Source organism: Mauremys mutica, chromosome 20 (assembly GCF_020497125.1).
Source record: "Mauremys mutica isolate MM-2020 ecotype Southern chromosome 20, ASM2049712v1, whole genome shotgun sequence".
Taxonomy (NCBI): domain Eukaryota; kingdom Metazoa; phylum Chordata; order Testudines; family Geoemydidae; genus Mauremys; species Mauremys mutica.
In genome coordinates this window covers 3,791,381-3,815,552 of record NC_059091.1, presented here as the reverse complement: position 1 = coordinate 3,815,552, position 24,172 = coordinate 3,791,381, and the positions used below count along the sequence as shown (strand labels likewise).

At 53.9% G+C, this 24,172-nt stretch overlaps 1 protein-coding gene across 1 annotated transcript in view; it reads right to left on the bottom strand.

Annotated features, from left to right (window-relative positions):
* LRP1 (LDL receptor related protein 1) overlaps positions 1–24,172 on the bottom strand; it is a 173,195-nt gene that overhangs the window by 87,762 nt on the left and 61,261 nt on the right. The window contains exons 4-6 of the mRNA XM_044995414.1: positions 22,129–22,248; positions 20,977–21,105; positions 20,278–20,541 (exon numbers count right to left, since the gene is read on the bottom strand). Of these exons, the coding sequence (XP_044851349.1) occupies positions 20,278–20,541; positions 20,977–21,105; positions 22,129–22,248 (513 nt within the window). The remainder of the gene's footprint in view (positions 1–20,277; positions 20,542–20,976; positions 21,106–22,128; positions 22,249–24,172) is intronic.

Genomic DNA, 24,172 nt, shown 5'->3' with positions numbered 1-24,172 from the left:
TTAAGGGGGCCGCTAACAGCCCCTGCCCTGCGTGGAGTGGACATGAGAGCTCTGCCGCCACACGGGGGGAAGACCAGAGGTGTGGCCAGGGCATTGCGGGCGTTCTCGGGTCTCCTCTGCTCACCATGACCCCTGGGAAAGTTAGAGCAGCCCTGGGGCTGCTCTAACTTAGGTGAGCAGGCAGGGTCTGAATGGCCCAAGAATATAGGGAGCACAGAGTTAGCTTAAATCACCCACCGCTGTCTGTCTTTTGTGCTATGCCTCAAGGACTCCCAATCCTGTCGTGACAGCCCAGAGCAACATGTCTCTGGCTACCCATGGATGCAGGGGTCTCTACAGCAGGGGATGCAATTCCACAATCAGGAGCCAGCAGGGGACACAGTGTGGCCTAAAGGATAAAGCACTTAACTGGGGGGGGTCGGGAGAGCTGGAGTCTATTCCCACCTCTGCTGCTGGCCTGAGGAGTGACCCAGGGCAAGTCACTTCCCTTCTCCGGGCTTCAGTTTTGCCCTGTGTAAACAGGGATAATGATACTTTGTGCAGCACTTTGAGATCCGCTGATAAAAAGCATTTTCCCCCCCACTCAGTGTCCTCAAAGCTGTGGAAATAGGGTTAGTTAATAACTTGCTACCCTAAGTAAACAAAGAGTAATCAAAGTATAGGACCTACAAATAAACACAATCTTTGTTTGATATATCGAGCAGACAAAGTCCAGATTCTTTTGGGGTTTTTTTTAATTCCACCTGGGAAATCGATACCTATTTTCAGATTAAAGCCGCGTCTATTGTCTAGAGAGCCTCCACCTGGACCTTTAAACCTCCCAATTGTTTATCTGTCATTAGCACCAGGACCCCACTGTCTACTGTTTCCGGATTCAGGCTGGGTTAACTGTATTTCATCTGAAATGTAATAAAACTCGCCTATCATCTGGAGATGTTGTCCTGAATGTATCGGACCTCATTCATCTCTGATCTCCCCTGGCATCTCACCCTCCGCTTTCTCCTGATCCCTGCAAACCTGAGTGCAAGCCTCCCTTCTCATCTACAACCAAGTCAAAAATAGACTGGATAGCCACACCACAGCCCTGCTCAGAGGAACAGGTACTTCTTAGTCATCCATTGTTTGATGGATGAAAGCAGCACAGCTGGCAAAGTCAAACATCTGGATTGAGGCAACATACAGATGGATCCCAATCGAAAGCCCGGGGACAACTGTCTGGGATTCAAGAAGAGGGTTTAACCAAGTTTATTAAGGTCACAGTAGCACCTAGAAGCTGCATCTAAATCTGTTCCCCACTGTGCTAGATTCTGTTGGTACCCAGAGTGACAGGCAGGCCCTGCTGCAAAGAGTTTGCAATTTAACCAGGAGGGGTTATTACCTGTGTTTTCTGGAGGGGAGACTAACGCACAGAGAAAAGGTCCCACACCGCACCTGTAGCAGAGGTAGGAACCGAACCCATTTTCCAAACCCATCCTTCCTCTTGGGTTTTATCCTCTTGGAGGGTCATTACCAGCCGGTAAATTTCCCCATCTTTGGTCACCAGGAAAAAAGATCTGGACTCAGTTTCCCCACCTTGCTTTGACATTTTGGTTTTTACAAAACAAATTCTGACCCGCAAGTCTAAGTGCCAACGAATGGTGTGTCCAGGCGGCTGGGTTTGTTTTTTTTTTAAAGATTTCCTGGAAGAGGAGCTGGCTTCTAGGTTTTGCCTTTTAATTGTGCCAATGTAGCTGATTTCTAACCTAACTAAACTTGTTATGTCGAAAAAGCAGCTTACAACATGAGTCACTCGGGTCCACTCCTAGCATTTTCCATAACTCAGATGTACTTTGGGGATGTTGCAATTTTTTTCCCTTTTTTTGGGGGCAACACCAAAAAAAAAAAAAAAAAAAAGCATCGTATTGTGCAAGAGGCCACTTGCTCAATGCAGGCAGCTGGCAGCTTCATTCAGCAATTGCGTACGGGGTCCTGGGCAGATGTTTTCCTGGTTTGGAGCCTGTTAAAATAGCGCTGCCCAAGCAATGGTTTAAAAAAGTCTCTTCCTTAAAAGATTTGCAGTCTGGTGGGTTTCTTGCACAGCTGTCCAGCGGGAGGGTTGACAGGAAGCCTGGGTAACTTCAGTATTAAGGCCCCTGTTCAGCAAGGCACTGGGGGGTTGATCCTTTGCCACTGACGTCACCATATGCAGGATCTTAGCTAGCGCTTTGCATCCACTGATCTCAAAGCACTTTACTTTAACCCCATTTTTCAGGGCTTGTCCAAAGGTCCCAGCAGGCCAGTCCCAGAACCGGGATTAGAACCCCAGCTCCTTGAATCTCAGTCCACTAAGCCACATGGTCTCCCCTAAAATACATCCCCTGTTAGGGCAAACCCTGTTGTAAGCCGGATATTTGTCAGCTAAACAGATTTCCGAGTAGAAAGAAAAATTCATCTCGGTACATGAAACAGCATCTTTTCCTTCCAACGGACCCCAAAGCGTTTTACAGTCAACCTCTCCCAGAATCGCTTCCCGTCTCCCTCAAACGCAGCCCCCTCTGGGGTGCGACAGGGCAGCTGTTTAACAGTGCACAGCAGTGCAACAGTTTTGGATACGGATGCGAAGACTCCAAGCGAGGGGATCTTTGTAGTAAGAACTCACTTGTCAGAACCTCTCCCTTTTGTCCTCGGTGACCATGGGCCAGTCATTTAATGTCTCCCACTAACCCTTCCTTTCTCCCATCCTTAGTGTGTCTTGTCTAATTACCACTGGAAACTCTTTGGTGCAAGGACAGTCTTTTTGTTCTGCTTTTGTACAGCACCTAGCGCACCGGCGAACTCGCGTAATATGAACTTGGGGAAAAGAAGCTCATTTAGCGCTCGGCTTCAGTAGGTCAGTGGTTTACGAGAACATGAGAGTCAGAGGCTCCACAGCCGTAGATTAATCATGGCCTGAAATAGAAAGGAAGTGAGTCTGCACTAATCTTCCAAAAGGAAAACAAATGATTTCAACACAGCTTTGAAACGGCTGTAATAAAATCTGTGGAATTCACAGCCCTGAGATATGAGACAAGCACCAGGGTGCCCTTTGGGAAGGGAAGTCAGTTAAGAGAGGTTAATGTGCATAGACGCGGAGGTCCCTCAAAAATATTCATTCAGTAGGAAAACAAGCTTCATGGCCTCAACTGATCACTTGCTAGTGGTCAGGAAGGATTTTGAGCTGTTCAGGCCCCAGGTCAGAACAACGCTTCTCTCAGGGAAGGTGCCGTTACTACCACTCCCTGTGCTATCCTCTCCTACGAGCTGTCCGAATGGCTCCTGCAGATTAATGGCCACGGAGGCCTGGCAGGAGGGATGGAGCTGAGGCACAGAGGCCAGATCCGCGGTTGAGACTGAGTTGGAGGCTGGGGGGATGCTATTTTAAATCAGAATTATGTCATTATATTTTAGCCGCCTTCTACAGCGGACAACCCACCCGAACTCCTTGGCTAAGGGCCCAAGCGCTCCAGGTTTCTCTCTTGTAGAAAATGTCACACTGATTTTCTTACACTGGCTCAAGCCCCCAGTGCCAAAGCCGTTTTCACTGCACCAATACTGGTTTGCTTCATTCGGTAAATTACCAGCTTGAGCTAAACCGGTTCATGTGCTGGTTGGCCTAGAGTCACTGGCTCCTGGGCTAAACACAGGAGGGGCCCGGGTGGAAATCGGCCAGCCTGTATTCTACAGGAGCTCAGATGAGATGATCGAACGGTTCCTGGTTCAGTTCCAGCTTGTGCGCACACCAGCCCTTACCTAGGGGAGTGCCTTTACCGTTCTGAACGGCTTTCAAGAGGATTTCTCACACATGGGGGGATGGGGGACTTTGATGGAAAATGGGAGTTTTCACCTATACGAATCTCTCAGGTTTGGGCTGTTTGTTTTTTCAACAAAAAGCCAAAGACGTTCTGGGGAGGAAAAGACCTGCTCCAGCACACTGTGGCGGGGGGGCCCTCGCACCTGGGTGAAATCCTGGCTCCACGGAAAGCAATGAGAGTTTGGATGTCAACAGGGCCAGAATGTCACTAGAATTGTTACCCTCCATCGATGCAGGCAGCTGCTGCACAGGAGGGACCAGCCACGAGGAGGAGAAAAGCACCAAACTCTAACCACAGCACCACGACCCAGCAACTGGAGCCGAGCCGACAACCCTGCCTGGGTTTGTTTTTTTAAACCCCGCGCATGTTATTCGACTCTTCCGCAGTCACCAAACCCCACCCGAGCCTGATCAGAAACTAACGGGGCTGGGGGGCAGGGATGGAACGGTACATCCAGTGCTGCTTTTAACTAATTAGCCACACGCTGCAGGGTCAAATGCAATCCTTTAAAAAAAAAAATCAAGTGGAAAGTGGTTTCTAGGGAATAAAACCTTGGAAAACAGACTCGAGTGCAAATGTTTTGGTTCAAAAACGCCCCCAAAAGGGGAACGAAAGCGTCTCAGGAATGCAGTCCCCAGGCGCTCTCAAATACACTGGTTTCCTTTTTTTTTTTTTTTTTTAAAGGAATGATCCCTTGGATACATGTACCTAATACTATAATCCGAAGGAATTTCTCTCCCCCTCCTCCTCACACCCTCCCCACTGAGAACAAGACACGCTCTGTAGCGGCAAAATACTTGATGGATAAACATTGCCCCCGGGGGACAATTTTCCTTAATTAAAAAGTATGTTAACGGGACATGCAGGAGGCAAACGTCAGGCGTCCTGCCCATCAGAGGATCACAGAAACGTGAGATTGGAAGGGCCCTCAGGAGCCCAGCTAGCCCAGCCCCCCATGCTGAGGCAGGACTGTGTCTACCTTTCTCTAGCTGCCACAACTTATGGGGTACACCTAAAGCTGCCCTTGGCGATCCCCATCCCATCCCACTATTCTGTAGCGGCCCCTTAAGAGAGAAGCGTCACGGCCTGTCTGGCCTGCGAAGGCTGTTTCCCAAGCGACCGTGCTGGGGGCAGGATTCGGGGCGAAGGCGGTGGACAAACTGAGCGGTGGGACCCAGATTTCCAAATGAGCTCAGCTGCCATTTCTCAGCGGCAATACGGTAGCACCTAGAAGCCAGGACTCTGCTGCGCTGGGAGCTGAACAAACGTACAGATCTCTGCCCCCAACGAGCTTACAATCGAAGGCCTCCAAACGAAGCCCTCAGCACCCAGCAGTTCTCAATGGATGGCTGCTAGGGGCTGATCGCTTTGGAATAATCCGGCTATTTGAAAAACTGTCCCCAATTTCAGGTGCTGAGCCTGCGAATGCCTGGCCACAGGCCTGCAATTTACATCTGCTGAACACAGGGCTATGCTGGACATGGAGCGGGAACCTTTTTAAAAATCTCGATCGCTGCTGAGAAAAGTCACAGGGAGCTCTTGAAATTAGCAGACAAAGGCACAATAAGATCCGCTGACTGGGAATTGAAGCCAGAAAAATTCCACACTGGCAATAAAGGCACAAATTGTAGAGAGTCACGGTAATTGATCAGTGGGGTGGCTGGACCGAGAGGAGCTGGGATCGCCATTGCTCGGAGGCTTGACACCTTAACTGGAGGGTTTTCTCCAACAGAGACGCTCTAGACTCATCCGGCTCCATGCAGGGAACACGGCGTGGAAATGCGGGGCCTGCACTGTACAGCAGGACACCAGGGTCCCGTCTGGCCTTTACTTTTGAGCCACGCACACAGTTTAACAATTCTTGTGGGGTTAACGATCAGGTCTCTCTTCACAGCCTGCTCGGGGACTGCTCCCCCCACCGCGCTGCGAGAAAACTGGGCAGAGGCCTCGCCCGCCCTGGGAGATGGGAGCGCATCCAGGCTTTGTTTATCTGCGAGCAGGACTGTGTGATGATGGAATTAAGAACCGGGGCCCTACAGAGAGAGACGTCCCAGATGCACCCTCCGTGCGCAATCAATTCTTCAGAGGGGCCGAGAAAAACCGCTTCTGAGCGATCCTGATGTGCTCGTTTACATCACAGACCCCACGTCTTTAAAGCGCGTACAGCCCCTGACGCTGTGGCCTAGTGCAGTTACCCAGTGACCGGGCCATGGACCGGCACCGGTCCCTCAGATCGCCCTGACACAGTGTCGGACAGCAGCAAGCCGGTCCCTGGTATCAGAAAGGTTGAGAGTCACTGGTCTCGTGGGCTGGGTCGCCATGGGCTGGCTTCTGGGCCCAGGAGGGGAAGGCTGGCCGACGGTACTGGTACCATCCCCGCCAAGCTGGGTTCTACTCTCTGGGCGCCGCAATCCATGCTCACCGCCTCCAGGCCCTGGGCCGCCTCCTCCTACCGCAGTCGATGCCTCATGGCCCCAGACAGGCTGCGGCAGGAAAGCCAGGGCGAGGGGACACCAAGGAGTCTATGATTTACCCCCAGCAAGGCTGTGCAACAGAATCAGGTGCCTGCGTGCGGACAGAGGGAGCAGCGGGGTCAGGATTGCCAGGGTGGCTTTTACCGACCATCTTCTTAGGAGGGGAAAACCAGGACGGTGGTCGTGGGGAGAGAGAGCCCGGGAGAGCCCAGCGGGGCTATGCCCGGGGCTGGTTTGCAGGCGGAAGTCAGGTTAAATTCTGGCTCTAACGTGTCTTCACCGGTTCAGCGAGAAAGCCAAAGGACAGATGGACAGAGCGACGGGAATGGACAGACAGAGGGATGGGGATAGGGATAAAAGATGGCTAAACAAACATATTACCCCCATTTCAAATACAACATGCAACAAGATGCAGAGCACGCAGCCCCAGCCAGGAGAGGAATCCAATTACCAAGATAATTAGCCTTGCTCGTTTATTTCAGTCACCTGATGCAGCTCGCCCCACACGGCACTACCCCTCGGACCTGGATGGGAAATTGCCATTCTGGAAGGCACCTGGGCTTGGGACATAAAGACAGGCCCACCCCTCCCCAGGCTTTCGCCAGGGTGCATAATCACGGCGAAAAGGCATTACACGCCCGTGCCCGGGCTGCAAGTGGCTGCGGAGGCCGGGAGGGGAATGCACAGGCCGGAGCGTTCGGCGGCTCTCGCGTGTGGGTTTCTGACAGCTGTCTAACAAGCCCACTGCCCCCTCGTGAAGCCAACGCTCTGATGTAACCTGAGGCTTTGCTGCCTTTTTATTTTTTTTTTTGGCATGATAAAATCTTAACACAGCCCATTTAACCAGGCCTTGACAGCTGGCGCCCTGCCAGGCTGCAGCACCCGGAGTAGCTGGTCCCTCGGAAGTTGAACCCTGGGTCCTAGGGATGGAAAAAAAGCAATAAAATCTCCTTCCCCTGCCACTTTAACCCTTGAAGGACTGGGTAGCAGCCGCTCCCCCAGCTCAGTGCTCAGGAAGCCGCAGCTCTGCCGCACAGGGAATTCAGCCGTTACCTCGGAGAGGAAATCCAGATAAGCCCTGCAAAGGGCTTTGCCTTAATAGAAAAATCTCTCCTGCATGGAAAAATGTCCTGCCCCAGGTACGGCCTCTGCTCGCTCCCTAACCACAGCCCGCCCATGCTCCGGGAGATGGCTGCTCCGTGTTCCCTCGCCGGCTGCGGCGCCGGCCGGCTACGTGACCGTGGGTGGGTTCAGGAGAGATCTCAACCCGACCGGGAGCCGGTCAAGTGGCCACGGGGCCCTTTAAACCCCCCTGCATCAGCCTGGGAAGGTTTGTCACACACAGGGTTTGCAGCACTTCAGGAGTAGCAAGGGAAGCCCTGGGCTCTGTTCCCAGCCCTGCACCTCGGGCAAGACCTTCCACCACCCCAGGAAGGTTCCCCACGAGACGCCCTTCCCCGACCCCAGCTGAGCTGCCCCCTCCGGAGAATGCTGCCCCCCCCTAGGAAAGCTCTCGGCACCAGCATAGATTCATAGACTCTAGGACTGGAAGGGACCTCGAGAGGTCATCGAGTCCAGTCCCCTGCCCTCATGGCAGGACCAAATACTGTCTAGACCATCCCTGAGAGACATTTCTCTAACCTGCTCTTAAATATCTCCAGAGGTGGAGATTCCACAACCTCCCTGGGCAATTGATTCCAGTGTTTAACCACCCTGGCAGTTAGGAACTTTTTCCTAATGTCCAACCTAAACCTCCCTTGCTGCAGTTTAAGCCCATTGCTTCTTATTCTATCCTTAGAGGCTGAGGTGAAGAAGTTTTCTCCCTCCTCCTGATGACACCCTTTGAGATACCTGAAAACTGCTCTCATGTCCCCTCTCCGTCTTCTCTGTTCCAAACTAAACAAACCCAATTCTTTCAGCCTCCTTCGTAGGTCATGTTCTCTGGACCTTTAATCATTCTTGTTGCTCTTCTCTGGACCCTCTCCAATTTCTCCACATCTTTCTTGAAATGCGGTGCCCAGAACTGGACACAATACTCCAGCTGAGGCCTGACCAGCGCAGAGCAGAGCGGAAGAAGGACCTCTCGTGTCTTGCTCACAACACGCCTGTTAACGCATCCCAGAACCACGTTGGCTTTTTTTGCAACAGCATCACACTGTTGACTCATATTTAGCTTGTGGTCCACTATAACCCCTAGATCCCTTTCTGCCGTACTCCTTCCTAGACAGTCTCTTCCCATTCTGTACGTGTGACACTGATTGTTCCTTCCTACGTGGAGCACTTTGCATTTGTCTTTGTTAAACTTCACCCGGTTTACCTCAGACCATTTCTTCACTTTGTCCAGATCATTTTGAATTATGACCCTGTCCTCAAAGCAGCTGCAATCCCTCCCCGTTTGGTATCATCTGCAAACTTAATAAGCGTCTTTCTATGCCAACATCTAAGTCGTTGATGAAGATATTGAACAGAGCCGGTCCCAAAACAGACCCCTGCGGAACCCCACTCGTTATACCTTTCCAGCAGGATTGGGAACCGTTAATAACGACTCTCTGAGTACGGTTATCCAGCCAGTTATGCACCCACCTTATAGTAGCCCCATTTAAATTGTTTTTGCCTAGTTTATCGATGAGAATATCATGCGAGACCGTATCAAATGCCTTACTAAAGTCTGGAGCATGCTCCTTCACTAGCCCAAGATAAGGCATACGCGGCCCCACCGGCTACATCTCCTACTGGACTGATGCCAAATCACTGGAGCCAGACGAGCCTCCAACGGCCACAGCCTCCAACCGCGGCCTCAGCCGAGCCCACGGAAAAAACACGCTTCATCTCCAGCGCTTCTAATGAGCTGGTTACAAGAGGGGCCCCCGCTTCTGGGACGGGCAGCGGGGAGCTGATCCCTGCCATTTCACAGCACCGAATCCCAGACGGGAAAGAAGCACTTGGCCACATGTCGTCCATTTCCTTCAGCGCTCTCCCCGCGATGCAACTTCCTAATTACATCCCAAAAACAACTGCGTCAAAAGAACCGGACAGTTGCAAAGCCAGACGCAACCTTAATGATGCGGTGTATTATGGCAGGCCCAGGCCCAGGCCCAGGCCCCTCCCTGTGCTAGGCAGTGGTGGAGGCATGGATAGAATCCAGTTCTCCAGAATAGACGCAGCTGCCTAAACCACGAGACAATCCTCTCCCTCTCGGCTGGCCCGACCCGTGTGCTGGGGCTGAGAGGTATGTTCCCTGCTCCTAAAACACCCAGACGGGGTCAGAGCAAAGGTCCATCTCACCCAGTATCCTGTCTAATGCCAGGTGCCCCAGAGGGAATGAACAGAACAGGGAATCATCGAGTGATCCATCCCCTGTTGCCCATTCCCAGCTTCTGGCAAGCAGAGGCTAGGGACACCCTCCCTGCCCATCCTGGCTAATAGCCATTGATGGACCTGTCCTCCATGAGCTTATCTAGTTCTTTTTTGAACCCTGTTATAGTCTTGGCCTTCACAACATCCTCTGGCGAGGAGTTCCACAGGTTGATTGGATGTTGTGTGAAGAAATACTTCCTTTTGTCTGTTTTAAACCTGCTGCCTGTTAATTTCATTTGGTGAACACTAGTTCTTGTGTTATGAGGAGTAAATAACTCTCTCTTATTTTCCTTCTCCACACCAGTCATGATTTTATAGACCTCTATTATACCCCCCTTGGCCGTCTCTTTTCCAAGCTGAAAAGTCCGAGTCTCACTAATCCCGAGTTCCTGGTACGAGAACAGCTCTTACACAGTTAAAGAAAGAGAAGAGTCATCAGATAAAGTTACCAATCGCTCTGCTCTCTTGCCAAGTATGTTCACATCAGTGCCTCTTTCTTGGCAGGGGGCATGCAAGGCAGCCAGAAAGCTCTGCATGCAAAGGGGAGAGACAAATGCACTTCGATTTCGACGGAACCCCAGGTCCCTCTGAAATCCATTTGTCTGAAACCCTGGAGCACTTCTGTTGATTGGCACCAGAACAGGTTGCTGTTTGTCATGGGGTGAACTGGAGTCTCCTAGACATTAGTTTAGGTAGATGCCCCAGGAAAGTATTTTAATAGTGGCCAGATGCCAGCATTTTCGGGAAGATGTTTCACCCCCTTCCTGGGTTTGTTTGTTTTCATTGCAAAAAGAAATTTAAAAAAAAAAAAGGAGACATCTCAGCCACCTCTTAGCTAGAAACCTTGGAACGGTCCCACCAAAAGGCCAACGTTCCAGCGGACGCAGCATGAGATCCAGCCCACGGCCCCCCCAACTCGCATCCTCTATGAAAACTGAGCGCAAGCTGCGTCCCCCCCACCCCCATTTTTGTTACCGTGGTGGCAGATCTGCAGACATCCCAAGCGCTTTTCCGGGTCTGGGGAAATTCTTTCGAAGCCCCTTTTAAATCAATTTTCTGAAAAGCAAAACCAAACCCCAGAGCCATACGGTGACAGGATCTATCTAGACCAGTTCCTTCCATGGTGTTAAACGTATCCAGCTCCAATGGGATTTTGTCACACTCCCAAGCGTTCAACGGTCATGAGTCAAGCTGCAGAATAATCACAAGACTGGCACAAAAAATCATGAGATTTATTTTTAAAAACATCATCCTGGGCTCTTTTCAGTTGCCTTCTGGTGTCAGAGCTTTTGAGGGTCATGTTTTCAGCTCTTTCCGCACAACCATCAAGGCTAGAAACTTGCTTTGTTTGGAAAGCACCTACCCACCCGCCTCCAGGAGCTTGCAAGGAGATCTCAAGGGTTGGCACTGCCAGAAATGCTTAGCTGACATGTGCCCATTTAACACAGCTGTGTCTCCGACAATTATTTATGGTTCATATTGTGAAGCACCTGCCCACACAGGTGCTTCTCTGACCCTCCTCTCAGAGCCCTTCATAGTCACTGATGGATTTTATACCACTCCCCATTTTAGAGCTGGAGAACTGAGGCCCAGGGTAGATTAAAGTAACCGAAGGGCTGAGCCGGGCTGAACCAGGTCTCTCAAATCCCACGTCCGTGCCCTACCCGCTAGGGGTCATACTTCCCACCCAATAAGAAATCAGGGCATCGCCACGCTAGGTGCTGTACATACATGGAGCAAAAAGCTGGTCCCGACCCCAAAGAGTTTATCCTCTCTGGGTAAGCTGCGAGAGAACAGGTGGCCGTAAGAAACAGCTGGGAAAGCACAAGGTAATGGCGTGGGGGTGACGACCAGTGTGACAGCAGCTGTGACAGCCCCCCGCTGGCTACTCACAGCCGAACGTCCCAGCCGGAATGTGCTTTAAGGAGGACAGTGCAGCGGTTTTATGCCTGGGCTGCTCTTCTGCATAAGGGGCGGCACGGAGAACCCAAAAACCTATTCCCCTTCCACTAGGGGAATCAGCAATGAGCAGCAGGAGTACTCCGTCCTGGTACGCGGCCTCCATCCTGGTACGCAGCCTCCGTCCTGGAGGGCTGTACTGCTGTGACTGGCCTGGGGGAGTGAAAGCCATACAGCTTCTGTGTTTAAACAAGGTCTCTCAATGCCACCCAGATTAATTAGAACCGTCCACAGCTCTCAATCCAGCAGCTTTTGCCAGCAGCACAGTTTGTACCTGAGGAGTTTAGAGGCCAGTGTTTGAATGGGACGCTGGGTGGCACAGAGAGGGCATTAATTATTACAAGTCCCCAAAGCCAGCCTGCTGCTAAGCTGGGAGAATTCAGCAGCATACAAACCTGAAAGCAGTTAGTTTTGTTTTGTTTTTTGGTGTTCTGGCTCTGAAATTCTTTGAAAACTCCGCTGGGAATAAATGAGAGCATTGTCCCAGGAACACCCGCTCCCCGGGATCTTCCTGACCAACCTGCCTGCGATGGGAATAGCTCCCACGGTTTAGAGATCAGCCACCGAGTGTAGCCCTGTTTTAACGATCCGGACACACTGCCTCCCCCAAACCAGGGCAGACCTTGCCCCTGCACTGAGAGCTCCGGAGGCAACGTTCTCGCACCAGCATCCAGGAAACAGGAAGTTGAGTCCTGCTCTGCTCACTGGCGAAATGAGTTTGGCGAGACTCATTCAGCTGCTCAATAAGCTTTGCTCCTAATACGCCAGCCCAACAAGCAGCTGGGGGCTGGAATAGCAGGGACGGGGATGGATCAGCTTCATCGGGCCCTGGGCTGAGTTCACGGGCTGTGGGTCTGGTCTAGGATGCATTGGCAGGGCCTGCCTTCCTCCCCTGCGCCTCACTCCAGCCAGTGCCAACAGCCAGACCCGGCAATAGTGCAACAGCTTTCACACTCACGGATGGCCACTCGCTTATCTTCCCATAGCATCATGTAGCCACAAACGGGGCTTTAAACCAACATTCACACTGGGATTTTTAAGAGGTGCCCAAGGGAGTTAGGCACCCAAATCCAACCGGGTTTTAATTGGAGTTGGCACCTAAACCCTCTAGGCTGCTCAGCCTCAGGGTGAGATTTTCAATAGCGCTCTGTGTAGACCGAGCTCTGCTCCCCTAAGGTACCAGAGCCTCTTTCTCCCCATTCAGTGTCCCCTCTTTTCCACGCAGGGGTCAGAATCTCGCCCTAGTGTTCTTCGTAACAATCCTCCCTCTCCGTCCCGATGCCCAAACCTCACCAGCCCCCACGTCACTTACCACAACCTCTCCCCACCCGCACCATTTCAGTGGAATCTGGGTCCCCAACTCCCAGAGATTCCCTTGAACAGCCCAACCCCAAAGAAAGGGTCCGAGGTTGAGTTACCGGCCTGGCTCAGCTGATGCAGGTTTTGCGGTAGGAACCTAAATAAATCATTTAGAGGCAGGTTTTAAAAGGTATTTAGGCTCCTAATTCCCATTGACGTCAACAGGATTTAAGTGTCTAAATACCATTAAAATGTGGATCCTTTTCCCTGTCCCTATTGCGGGCGTGCTGTCGTTTCTGCCTCCCCAGAAGGGCGCGCTGAGGCTAACCACACAAACGTTGGCACCGGAGTTTTACGGTACTTCGCTGGCCTCCATCCATCTGAGCTCCTCACCACGTGTTTGTTCTCACACAGCCCTGTCAGGCAGGCCAGGGCTGTTACGCCCATTTTCCAGATGGGAAAGTAAGGCACAGAGAGACTAAGTGACTGGCCCAAAGGAAACCAGTAGCAAAACTCCCTCAAGCACTGTAACTACCAGGCCACCCTGCCTTCCTCCCTCACATCGGGAACCGAGTTAGACCCACACCAACCTCTACTGAAACCCCCCCTTTCCAGGCCGAGGCCTGGATGCTGCAAACACGTCACCCACGCGTGCTCATCCAATGGGCTCGTCAGTTTAGTCAGTGGCCCACGGAGGAGACGTTCCAAAGCCGAGGGGCCGAAAGGGGAGGCCGGTGCTGAGCAGGGGGGGAGCTTAATCACAGCCCGCTCCATTTTCGCAGCCAGCCCCGAGCAGGGAAAGCAGCAACCACACACTGGGCCGACTGTTCCAGGGAGGCAAACCGTTCCAAGCTGCCGAAAAACGACTCCTCCTCCCTTCGCCTTTTGTCCTTGAATGCGAGCAGACATTCAGCTCCTGCCAGGGATTTGGCTGATTAGAAACAGAGCTGGAACTTTCGAACACACACGAGAAAAAAAAGGAAAAAAAAGGGAGAGAAAAAGGAAGAGGAAAGGGAGAGGGGGAAAAAGTCCCCCTCTTTGGAATCCAAGTAGCCAAGGGAAAATAAGGCTCTTCTTCTGCGCTGTAGCAGGCCAGGTCCCTGACTCCCCTCCCCACTCCTCCCCTGCAGCTTTGCCCAGCAAGACCTTCCCTTCCACAATCCAGAGCCGCAGCTGAAAACCGAACGTGGCGGTTGGGATGCAAGCTGCCCTGGGGACGGGGGGCTGGGCAGAACCTAGCCCCGGCCAAGTCGGCCTGGGTAGGGAGAGGCTGCAATGCTACCCAGCGAAATCAAAGGGGAATCGATGCAGTGTGAGGGGCCTGACCTGAAAGGAGCTAGTTTATAACTGCACTGGCGTGTCTGAGAGCTGAGTGCGGGGTGGGGGGAGGACGCTGTCCCACTTGAGAGAACGGAGTCAGCGTCACCGAGAGAACGAGAGCTCCTGCCCAGGCTTTGCCTGGAAGGGGCCATGCTCATCTTCAGGCCTGGGGACAGAGTCGTGGACTCCGAACCCCTGACAACCGACGAAGGGTACCACGCACTCCCTGGTCATTATCAGTAGGGACGGGGCTTTAAGAAAAAACACCAAATAACGCAAGACCGCACGGTCCGGTGGCCAGAACTGGCCACGCTGCAGAGGGAGAAGCAGTCCCCGGCCGAAGAGCTCGCAAGCGAAATAGACAAGGCAGGAAACAGAGGCAATCCCTGCCCGCGGACACGCAGCAGCTCCGAGGTGGGAACGGTACCCAGGTGGCCTGCTGAATGCCGTGTGCTGCCCCCAGATCGGGATGTGCCAGCCAGCAGCGAAGCAACCGGCCCAGGAAGCTGCTAGCTTCATCTTGGAAGAGTAACGAGGCAAAGAGCGAACGCTCCCTCGAACGGGCGCTGCGAAGTTGACAGAGTGCTGCTGGATGTCTGGGAGCCGCTGGAAGCCTGGCTTCAAACCACCTGCCCAAAACCTCCTGAAAGCAGATCGGCTCCGGCTTCGGGCGAAAATGCTGCAACTGAAGGAGAGCGTTAAAGAGAAGACGAAGAAGAACTTGGCTTGCAGAGATCCTCTCCGAGAGCAACTTGAAGCCGCATGTCGACTGGCAGAAGCCTGGAAACTGCTCAAAATCACATGCGTGACAGGGACGGGGAAAGAGTCTAAAACACTTGCAAATCAGGCTCCTCTCGTAGCCCAACCCGGCCAGGTGGTCTCGCAGTTATGGCGCTGGCCTGGGACTTAGGAGATGTAGGTTCCAATCCCGGCTAAGCTGCTGATTCGTCACGTACGGCCAGGTGTTCCCACCAGCTACATCCAGACAGCGAATTTCTCTAATCAAGACAGGCCCTTAAATGTATCCTTGGCGTCCTGTATGGTGAACTCAACCGCCAGGGATACAGGCCATGCTACGGCGCTGCCAACTCTCCCAATATTTGGTAGGTTTGGGGCTCTTTTAAAAAAAAAAATCCCCACCCCTCGGAATGGCCTTATTGTATTAGAATCTCACCCCTCCCCATCTCGCTCTCTCTTATTATTATTATTAAATAAAAAGTAAGTTTCCAGCTCTCATGATTAGGGAAGAAACCTCAAAACCCAATGGGCAAACAGAAACAACTCTCTTAAGAATCAATCTCATGATTTTTAAGTCAAATCTCATGATTTTGGGGGGACAGGGCAGGGCCTCGATTTGCACTACATCGCTGGCACCTCTGGAAAAAAACAGAGCCTAGAAGGGGGCAGATTGGCTTCAGCATCTTTCGGCCATGATCACTATGAATTATTTGTATTGCTGCAGCACGAAGCAGCCCCAGTCACGGACCAGAGCCCCATTACGCCAGGAGCTGTACAAACACAGACGTGTCGTCAGGGATTTTATTTTTAAAGGGGACAGGATGAGAACAAAGTGGCTTGGACCATGTGCCGCTAACCCAGCCCGCGCCCTGAAGATTCACAGATTATAAAGTACGGAGGGACCAGTCCCAACTGCGTAACACAAGCCACAAAAATTTCAGCCGGCCGTTTCTGCAGCCTATCCAACAACTTGCAATTCCCTGCTACTGCATCGGAAGTTCCTCCTTCGCACCCTCTCTCTCTCGCTCTGTGTCCCTCAGTGTCGACAGGGCAAGAGTTGTGTGATCCCCGGAAGGAAAATTAGTCCCTGGGTGTGCGATGGCTCCCAGGCACTTTAAGGCTGTTCACTGAGTCATTTGGGGCAGCTGCGAAACCAGCTCCAGTGACAACTCTCGCTCCAAGCGTTGTCGCGCCGGCAGTCTGCATTTGGAGGCACAGGCAGAATCATCACGCAGAAATTCATCTGCACCCAAGGCATTTGGCTGAATAAAAAGTTAGCAGCGGAGGAAAACGGAAAGATCCGTGCACATGGGTTCCTGCCAACCTCTGCTGAGAGCCCTAACTTACCCTATCTCCTGCCATGCCAGTCACGCTAATCTCTCAGCAGAAAAGCCATGGATGCGCAGCTACTCTCTGAACCGGACAGACACAACTCATCATTCCAGCATAGCAACGCCAGCTGGGAGGCTGGTAATTCTCAACCCTTTAGCACTGGGATTTCCCCATCAGATGCTAACACAAACCCCATTAGCAGTAGGCACCGGGGAAGCATGACTCCTGCTGTCAGTAGATAAATGCCATAAAGAGGCAAGTAAATAAAGAAGCCACTAACTGGATTTACAGATCAGCTTTACTCTCCTGTAAGATAAAATCATGGTAAGACCAGATCTCTTCAACACAGAACAGCTTAGGCCCAGAAGGTAAAGGGAGCATTTATAAAACTTTACATTCTATTTAAGGTTTGCATTTATAAATAAACCCTGGAAAGATTTCTCGGCAGAATTTGGGGTTGGAATCTTGCATCCATGACAAGTAGTAAATTATTGTTAAGCCTCACATGGGTTTTCTCCCCAGAATGTTGCATTATTCGTAGGTGTTGCACATACACCCTCATCTCACCTCAACAGAGTTACTACATTTAAATCAGAGATCAGACTTTAGTCCGAAGCTCCAGCATTAGTGATTTTATTCTGAAAGGCCTCAATCAAGTTTCTTACGTATAATGTTTATGGCTATGTTAACAGGACAATTCGGTCCTGGCGTAAGTGGATGCGATTCCACTAAAGTCCCTGGATTTGCACCTGCCATGAAGAGCTTGCAAGCGAGGCCTGCGGAGATGAAGCAACTTGTACAAGCTCACAAAGGGACTCCCTGGGAGTGCTGGGGGTGGAAAGCACAGCCCCCACTCTCCCGCTCCACTTCAACGCTGCAGTAGGAAGGCAACTGAGGAAAGGTGGATTTGAAACACACTCCTGTCTTGACAGCATCCCGTCCGCTTGAGCGGCACATTCCTCTCCCTAAACGCAACTCGCAACAAGATAGCTCTGGAAGAAGTCGGAGCACTCGGGAGGCCAGAAAGCGATCCTCCAAACGTCAGCCGTCATCTCTCACTTCCTCCTCTGTGCAAGTTACCAGCACCAAACTAACACCAGCAAAACACCTGACGACCTGCTTTAGACGAGCAGAACTCAAGAGGGAAGTGCTAATTCCTGAAGAGAGACTGCTTTACAGAGAAAAAGCCCAGCCCGCTGGTATAATAGACAGTCAGATCACACACTACCTCAGCCACCCAGACACCAGGACTGTGATCAACAGCACACCTGGAACCCCTGTGATTAAGCTGCTTCCAAACACCTTTCAGTAACTGCAGGTCTCCGCTACCATGTCGAACGGGGTAGATTGTTGCTGGGCCCGAGGTCTCCGCCTTCTCAGCTCTCTGGGGTTATCACAGAAAGTTAATTGAGGCTGTGTATCGAAACCTCCCTCTGGCAAGAGGAGAGACTCCCAGGAGATGCAAAGCAGCATCGGTCTTACTCCCTCTGGGAGGCTGATCATGTTTTACACCAATTGAGCGCTTTTAGCAAACACCCAGAGTATTACAAGCAAGAAATCCAGCACAGCACGGTGGGCAACGGTAACTCATCAGTGGAGAAACTGAGGCACGGAAAGGGGAACTGGCACGCCCGCACAGCAAGGCGATGGCAAAGCCAGGAATGGAACCCAGGCGTCCTGTGCCCTGTGTGAATCCCATCCCCCAAAGGGGCATCAAGGAGAAAATAAACGCGTCTCCCTAAGGCAGACGGTACTTTGGGTTCGTCTCTGGCCCCATGACCACAGCAGCTACGCACGACAGTCTTTAATGCATTGATCCTGACAACCCCCCTAGGAGGCGGGCGGGCGCTATCTGAGAGCTGGAGAAGCTGAGGCTGAGGCTTGGTGACTTGCCCATGGTCTCACAGCAATGTTGTGGCAGAGCCAGGAATTAAACCCAGGGCTCCGAAACCCTAACCGCTGGCCCAGCCTTCCTCCGGCATGAACGGCTCACCGGGCTGCTCTGCAGAGCCATGGGCCGTCCTCTAAACCCCGAGTCTGCAGTGAAATCAGTTGCTCCCAGCCAGGCCCCTGGCAGCGCATTTTGAGAAAAGCCCAAAAAAAATCTAGGATTTCAGGAGAAGCTTCAGATGTCGCAAGTGATTCAGCGAGGTCTGGTCTGTAGTCCAGAGTCAAATCGGCCACACGGAGTCAGGTCGCTCCGGATTGACACGACAGACGTATGGGTCTGACACAACACGGGCCTTCTCCTGCGTGCCCTGCCACCGACCCGCTGGTTTGTCTGGCTAGTGCATCACCCTTCCTCTCCTGGGCCCTCTCTCCTCAGGGTGCCCCAAACCATCTTCCCCACATGCAGAAAAAGAGCAGGGATTGGTCTCCTCCCGAGTCCAAAGGCGAGGGGCGGTGGGACGGCTCTTTCTCCTTCCCACACTTTGCAGTGAGGGCTCAGGCTTTCATCTCGCTCCCGCAGGGTTCTAGCTACGCTGTGGTGCCCTCGCAGGACACGAGGCCGAGGAGAAGGGCCGAACCCCTGGGGTTTTACTGGGGTGCAGAGATCCGTCCCCGGGAGCAAAGGCGTTGCTTTTAACGCAAGGCGCGGCTGGTCGGCGCGGCCCCAAGCTGGAACCACGCTTCCGCCCCCAAGAGGCCGGACGAAGGACGGGGACGATGCCCGCGCCGCAGATGGGGCGCGGTATTTCCGAAGGGGCTAGCCCCCCAAATCCCTCTGCGGGTCACCAACTGCCACCGGGTGACTCGCCCCACGGATCAGTGCTGGCAATGGCACCCTGCCCTCCTGAGTCACAGTCCCGGGCCTCCTCCCTCCTCCCACACCGGCTCCACAGCTGCGTAAGGAGGCGGAGAATGGAGAGTTTCACCCCCTCCCCTTCCCACATGGGGACAGACAGATTTCCTGCGGTTCCTCACCCAGCAGAGCCCAGGGACACTCTCCCTCCGATGGGCTTGAACTGGACTCGGCTGCTGCAACCAGGGCACCACAAGGGGGGGGACAGACAGGGGCAAAGCCCCCTCCCCCCGTGCTCCCAGCATGTCCTCCGGCTGAGCACTGCTGCAGGCCCAAGGCCTGTCCCCCACCCCACCTGATTCCAACCCATAATCCCCCCCCACCCTCGGCGTCTACCCCAATCTCCACCCTCCAAGCCCCTTGATCCTGCTCCACACCCCCAAGGCCCTAAACGCCGCCACCTCCCCCCCCCGCCCCAGCCTCCATACCAGCCCCCCAGCCTAGTCACTCCCCAGCTTTCCTACTGATAAAACAGCACCGGCCGTTCGGCCCAACAGCCGAGCCCAGCGCTCGGTACATTTTTTTAACCTGCAGCCTCCCCCCTGCTCGAGACCCCAAGCGGCGCCCCCGGCAACCAGTCTCGTTACAGCTCGGGAGACGCAAACCGAATTAAACCCACCCTCTGCGCCTCGCTGGCCATGACTCAGCCTCCCCCCACGGAGCTACGGCCAGAGCCGATTTAGGCAACAGACGCCCGGGGCTCAAATACAAAAACAACAAGCAACCACGGTCGATCCCACCACCACCGCGCGCAAGGAGCTGATCCATCTCGCGCCGCAGCGTTTGACCTGCGCTTGCAGCTCATTGGAAATTGTAAATGGGAGGCAGGAGGGGATCAAAGCGAAAGGAGGAGGAAGCTGCAGGCCCTGGGGAAAAAGCTGTTTTAAATCAACCAAATATTTTTCAACCAAATAAATAAATAAATGGTTCTGACTGGCTTTAACGCAAGACGTTCAGGCCTTTCACAGGGTCCCAAGGGGAGTCAGAGCCCCGGAGCCCACTGGTTTCCTAAGGAGCTTGTGCACCGAATTGCTTAAAGATCCGGTGACTACCGCAGGGTCCCCCCTTTCGGCCTGTTCCGGGGTGGGAGGGGTGCATTTAAAGAGGCGCAGACGCGGCAGGAGGAGGCGGCGGGAGGGGCGAAAGCACCGAAGCGGCCACTCACGGTGCAGGCTGAGGGAGATGTTGATGGAGCGCTCCTCCACAAAGCCCTTCAGGTTGGGGATCTTGGCGCACTTGAGGATGGTCTGGGAGGCGCTGTCGCCCACGTGGACCCAGCACACCGTGTCCTCGATGTAGTTGAAGTCCATGGCGGTGGTCTGCTTGGTGCTGGTGGGGGTGATGTTGGGCACAGGGCCACCGCTCAGGTAGGTGGCCAGGATGTTCTGGGAGTTGGCGATGAGCAGCACCGGGGGCCGGTCCACGGGCTCTGGAAGGGGGGGGGGGGGGAAACAGCCAGGGAGGGTTAAGCGGGCAGCTGGATTCCTGCTCAATCTATGCCCCAGCAGGGAACCCACAGCCTGACCCATGCAAGAGGGAATCCCAATGCGGGGAGCAGAGGAGCCCCCACAGGAGGTCCGGGGACAGGAGACTGAGCTGTAACATGGGCAGTCACGATTCCTGACATCACCCGCAAAACATGCACACTCGAGGCGGCCTGGTGGCTTTGCACATACACCAGGCCCCCATGCAAGCACCTCGCACGCGTGGTGTGGCCGCTGGGTCACTCTGCACATGCACACACACGCCTGGGTTACGTGCAAACAGGGCAGGAGCACCACGCCAGGTGGCTTTGCACACATCCCCAGGTCCCGAGAGCCGGAGCCAGCCGGAAGCGATGCCACGCCGCGAAACCACCACCTACCATTCTTGGCTTTGCAGGACCGGTTATCGGGCTGCAGGAGATAGCCCTCGACGCAGCTGCACGTGTAGGAGCCCTCCGTGTTCGTGCACGTCTGACTGCAGGTCCCGTAGATGGTGCACTCATCAAAGTCTGCAGGGGAGAGCAAGAGAACAAGGCTGGGTCCCGCAACGGCGTCCGCTCCCAGTGAGCCAGGGAAAGGACAGAAACCCCCTGTGCTCACGGTGCAGCAGCAGGGAACGGGACATGCCGGAGGAACACACATGGTTTTAAATCACAGGGTTTAAAGGCCAGAAGGGACCAGCGCAATCCTCCAGTCTGTCCCCCTGTGTAACCCAGGCCAGAGACTCTCACCCCGCGAATCCTGCAGCCAGCCTAGAACTTTGCTGAGCCAGAGCAGAACTTTCACCAACATCAGCCGAGTGACAGAGAATCCACCCCAACCCTGGTGAAACGATGCTCTTAAAAACCTGCCCCTTTCTCTCCAGTCTGAATTTCTCTAGCATCAGCTTCCACCCACTGGCTCTTACTCTGCTCTGCTCTCAAAACGCTCTCCCCGAACAGGGACTCAGGGCCCGCGATCACGTCGCCTCTCAACCTTCTCCCGAGTCAACTAAAGAGACCGAGATTCTTTCGTCTCTTGCAACAAGGCTTCCCAGAGCGCGAGTCCTTCTCAGAGCTCTTTTCTGGACCCCCTCCCATTTTGCAGCCCCCTTTTTGAAGTGGGGACCCCAGACCTGGCCACAGCCCCCAGTGGTGGGCTCACTCATGCCGTACACCCCCTCCTGCTCGGCTGATCTCCTCTTCCTGATGCATCCAAGGATGCTGTTCACCCTCATGGGGAACGCCTGCTCAGTGCTCCAATGGGGGACCCCATGGGGAGGGAATCAGTTTAATCCGTTGTGCTGCTCTGTCCTGGGCTACTACACAAGCCCGACACATCCCGGTGACACTCAGGATGGGATTTTCAAAGCTGCAGTATTCTAATGGGCACTAAGCATCCAAATCCCTTTGGAAGCCACCCCGCTCCCCACCCCCGCCCCAGGCGGGCTGGTCACACGTGACCCGCTGAGCTGACGCTGCGCCCCAGCACTCCTGTCCCCGCCCCCACCGGGGCTGCGTTCACAGGCTGCATCGTCTCCATCCGCCACCAACCTTTGCAGCTCTTCCGGTCCTCGGCCAGCTGGAAGGAGCTGTTGCAGTAGCAGGTGGGTCCGACGAGCGTCGGGACGCAGTGGTGCTGGCACCCCAGAGCCGAGCAGTTGGCCAGAAACTCTAAAGAAAGAAGATGGGGGGAAGAACGTCACTTCAGGGGTCAGTGGGCACTTCAGACATCTGGGCAGGTGATGGGAACAGTGAACAGTGATGTCATTACCTGCCCCCGCCCCCCCCCAGCCCGAGCAGTATCCCCACTAGCTTGAGTAACAGGAGGGAAGGACGGGCTTATAGCCAAGGCGCAGCACAGGGACTCGGGAGACCTGGGGTCAAGCTCCAGATCTACCACTGACGTCTTGTGACGCCTTGCACAGGTCACTGCCACACGCGGCCCTCGGCTCCCTGCCTGCGAAAAGGGGCGAAGGACCCCGTTACGGGTACATCTACCCTGCAATCAGAGGTGCAATTCCAGCTCAGGCAGCTTTTACCTAGCCCGCCCGGCTAAAACTAGCAGCAAACGAGTAAGAGGGCAGGCTAGGAATGCGAGCATTTATCCCGGGTGGGCACGCATGGCCCCGCCGCCACTTGGCCAAAATACACCAATCTGTGTTGCAATGACCCTGTGCAGTGCAGGCATCTCCTGCAAGCTCAAATATTTTGTATGTAAAGCTCTTCTGGGAGCTGGGGAATAAAAAGGGGAAGTTTGATGATTTCTAGGCAGGGTATCTCCCAGCTGGACTTTTAAAGACAACGCGCCCATCCATGCGCTCACCCTGCTCCATGTGTAGATGCTTCCACCAATGCAAACCAGGTGTAGACCGCTACCAGAAGAGCTGTGGTTTACACCTCTTTTGCACCGGTTAGACTGCACGATCATCAGTGCAAGACCTGTGTTTCTGTTCTGTGTTTACACACGCCCAGCATAACGGGGCCCTGATCCCCGATTGCGGCTCAGGGAACACAGAAGTCCCAGGGCAATGGAGAATCTGTCCCAAGGCCATCAGAACACAAGCCCGGAGACCGTCCGGCACACAGGTACGAACGTGGTCACCCAAGCCCAGGAAGGGAAAAGGATGCGCGAGCCGCTTTGAAACAGTGACGGAATTTGATTCTGAAATATGAGTCACATTGTCTCCAACCTCAGCTGCATGGCTCAGCAGTTCCTATTTAAAGGATCAGCCGCAAGAGGCAAGGAGCAGGAAACCTAGCTCCTGCCACACACATCCAGAGCGCACCAGCGTCCCTCCTCGACCACATCCGTTTCTCCAGCAGAGCTGCGCTGGGCCACCCGCTCAGCCCCATGGGGCTCCAGAAACCCGCGTGCAAAGAGGGAAGAAGAGCATGAGAGGGGGTGCCTTGAAGACAGGTCCTAGCCCTGGTTCTGGGCTCTTGCTGCCTGGCCTGCAGTGAAATTTAAGCCCCATGGTGTGTGTTCACTGCACGCTCCCCGAGATCGCCTTAAACAGTGCAAACAAGGGCTTGCTGTAGGGACTGCTGAGGTGGGAGCAGGACGCACCCAGCCCACCCAAAACCTGGCGCCCAGAATTAAGAAGCTAAAGGGAGCCAGTATCCTCTGTTCTTAGCTGCCCCTATCCCTGTACACCTCGACCGACAGCCCTGCAGAACCCAGCACTGAAATGGGGCAGGCTGCACGCTCCAGGCAATACATGCAACAGGGGGATTCCCCCATTCTTCTCCAGCAGGGGGAGCAGGTGGGGGGAATTCCCCCATTGTTCTCCAGCAGGGGAATACACCATTGTTCTCAGTGGGGGGAGCGGATGGGAGGATTCCCATTGGGTGCTGAGCTCTTTTGACTCCTGGAGCAGAGAAAGAGCAGAGCGGGGTGTGGCTCTGGACTGCAGCACCTGGTCCAACCAGGCAGCGGTCTGGCCCATCGCAGCAAGGCCCCAGGAAGCCCTGGGGTGACCGTCCCTGCGCCGTCTCCTCCCCAGACCTACCTACCACCAACGAGCTCAGCAGGGAGCCAGGCGGCAAATGCAGGGAAAACACGTCCCTGCCCGTCTGTTAAGAGCCCCCCTGGGCA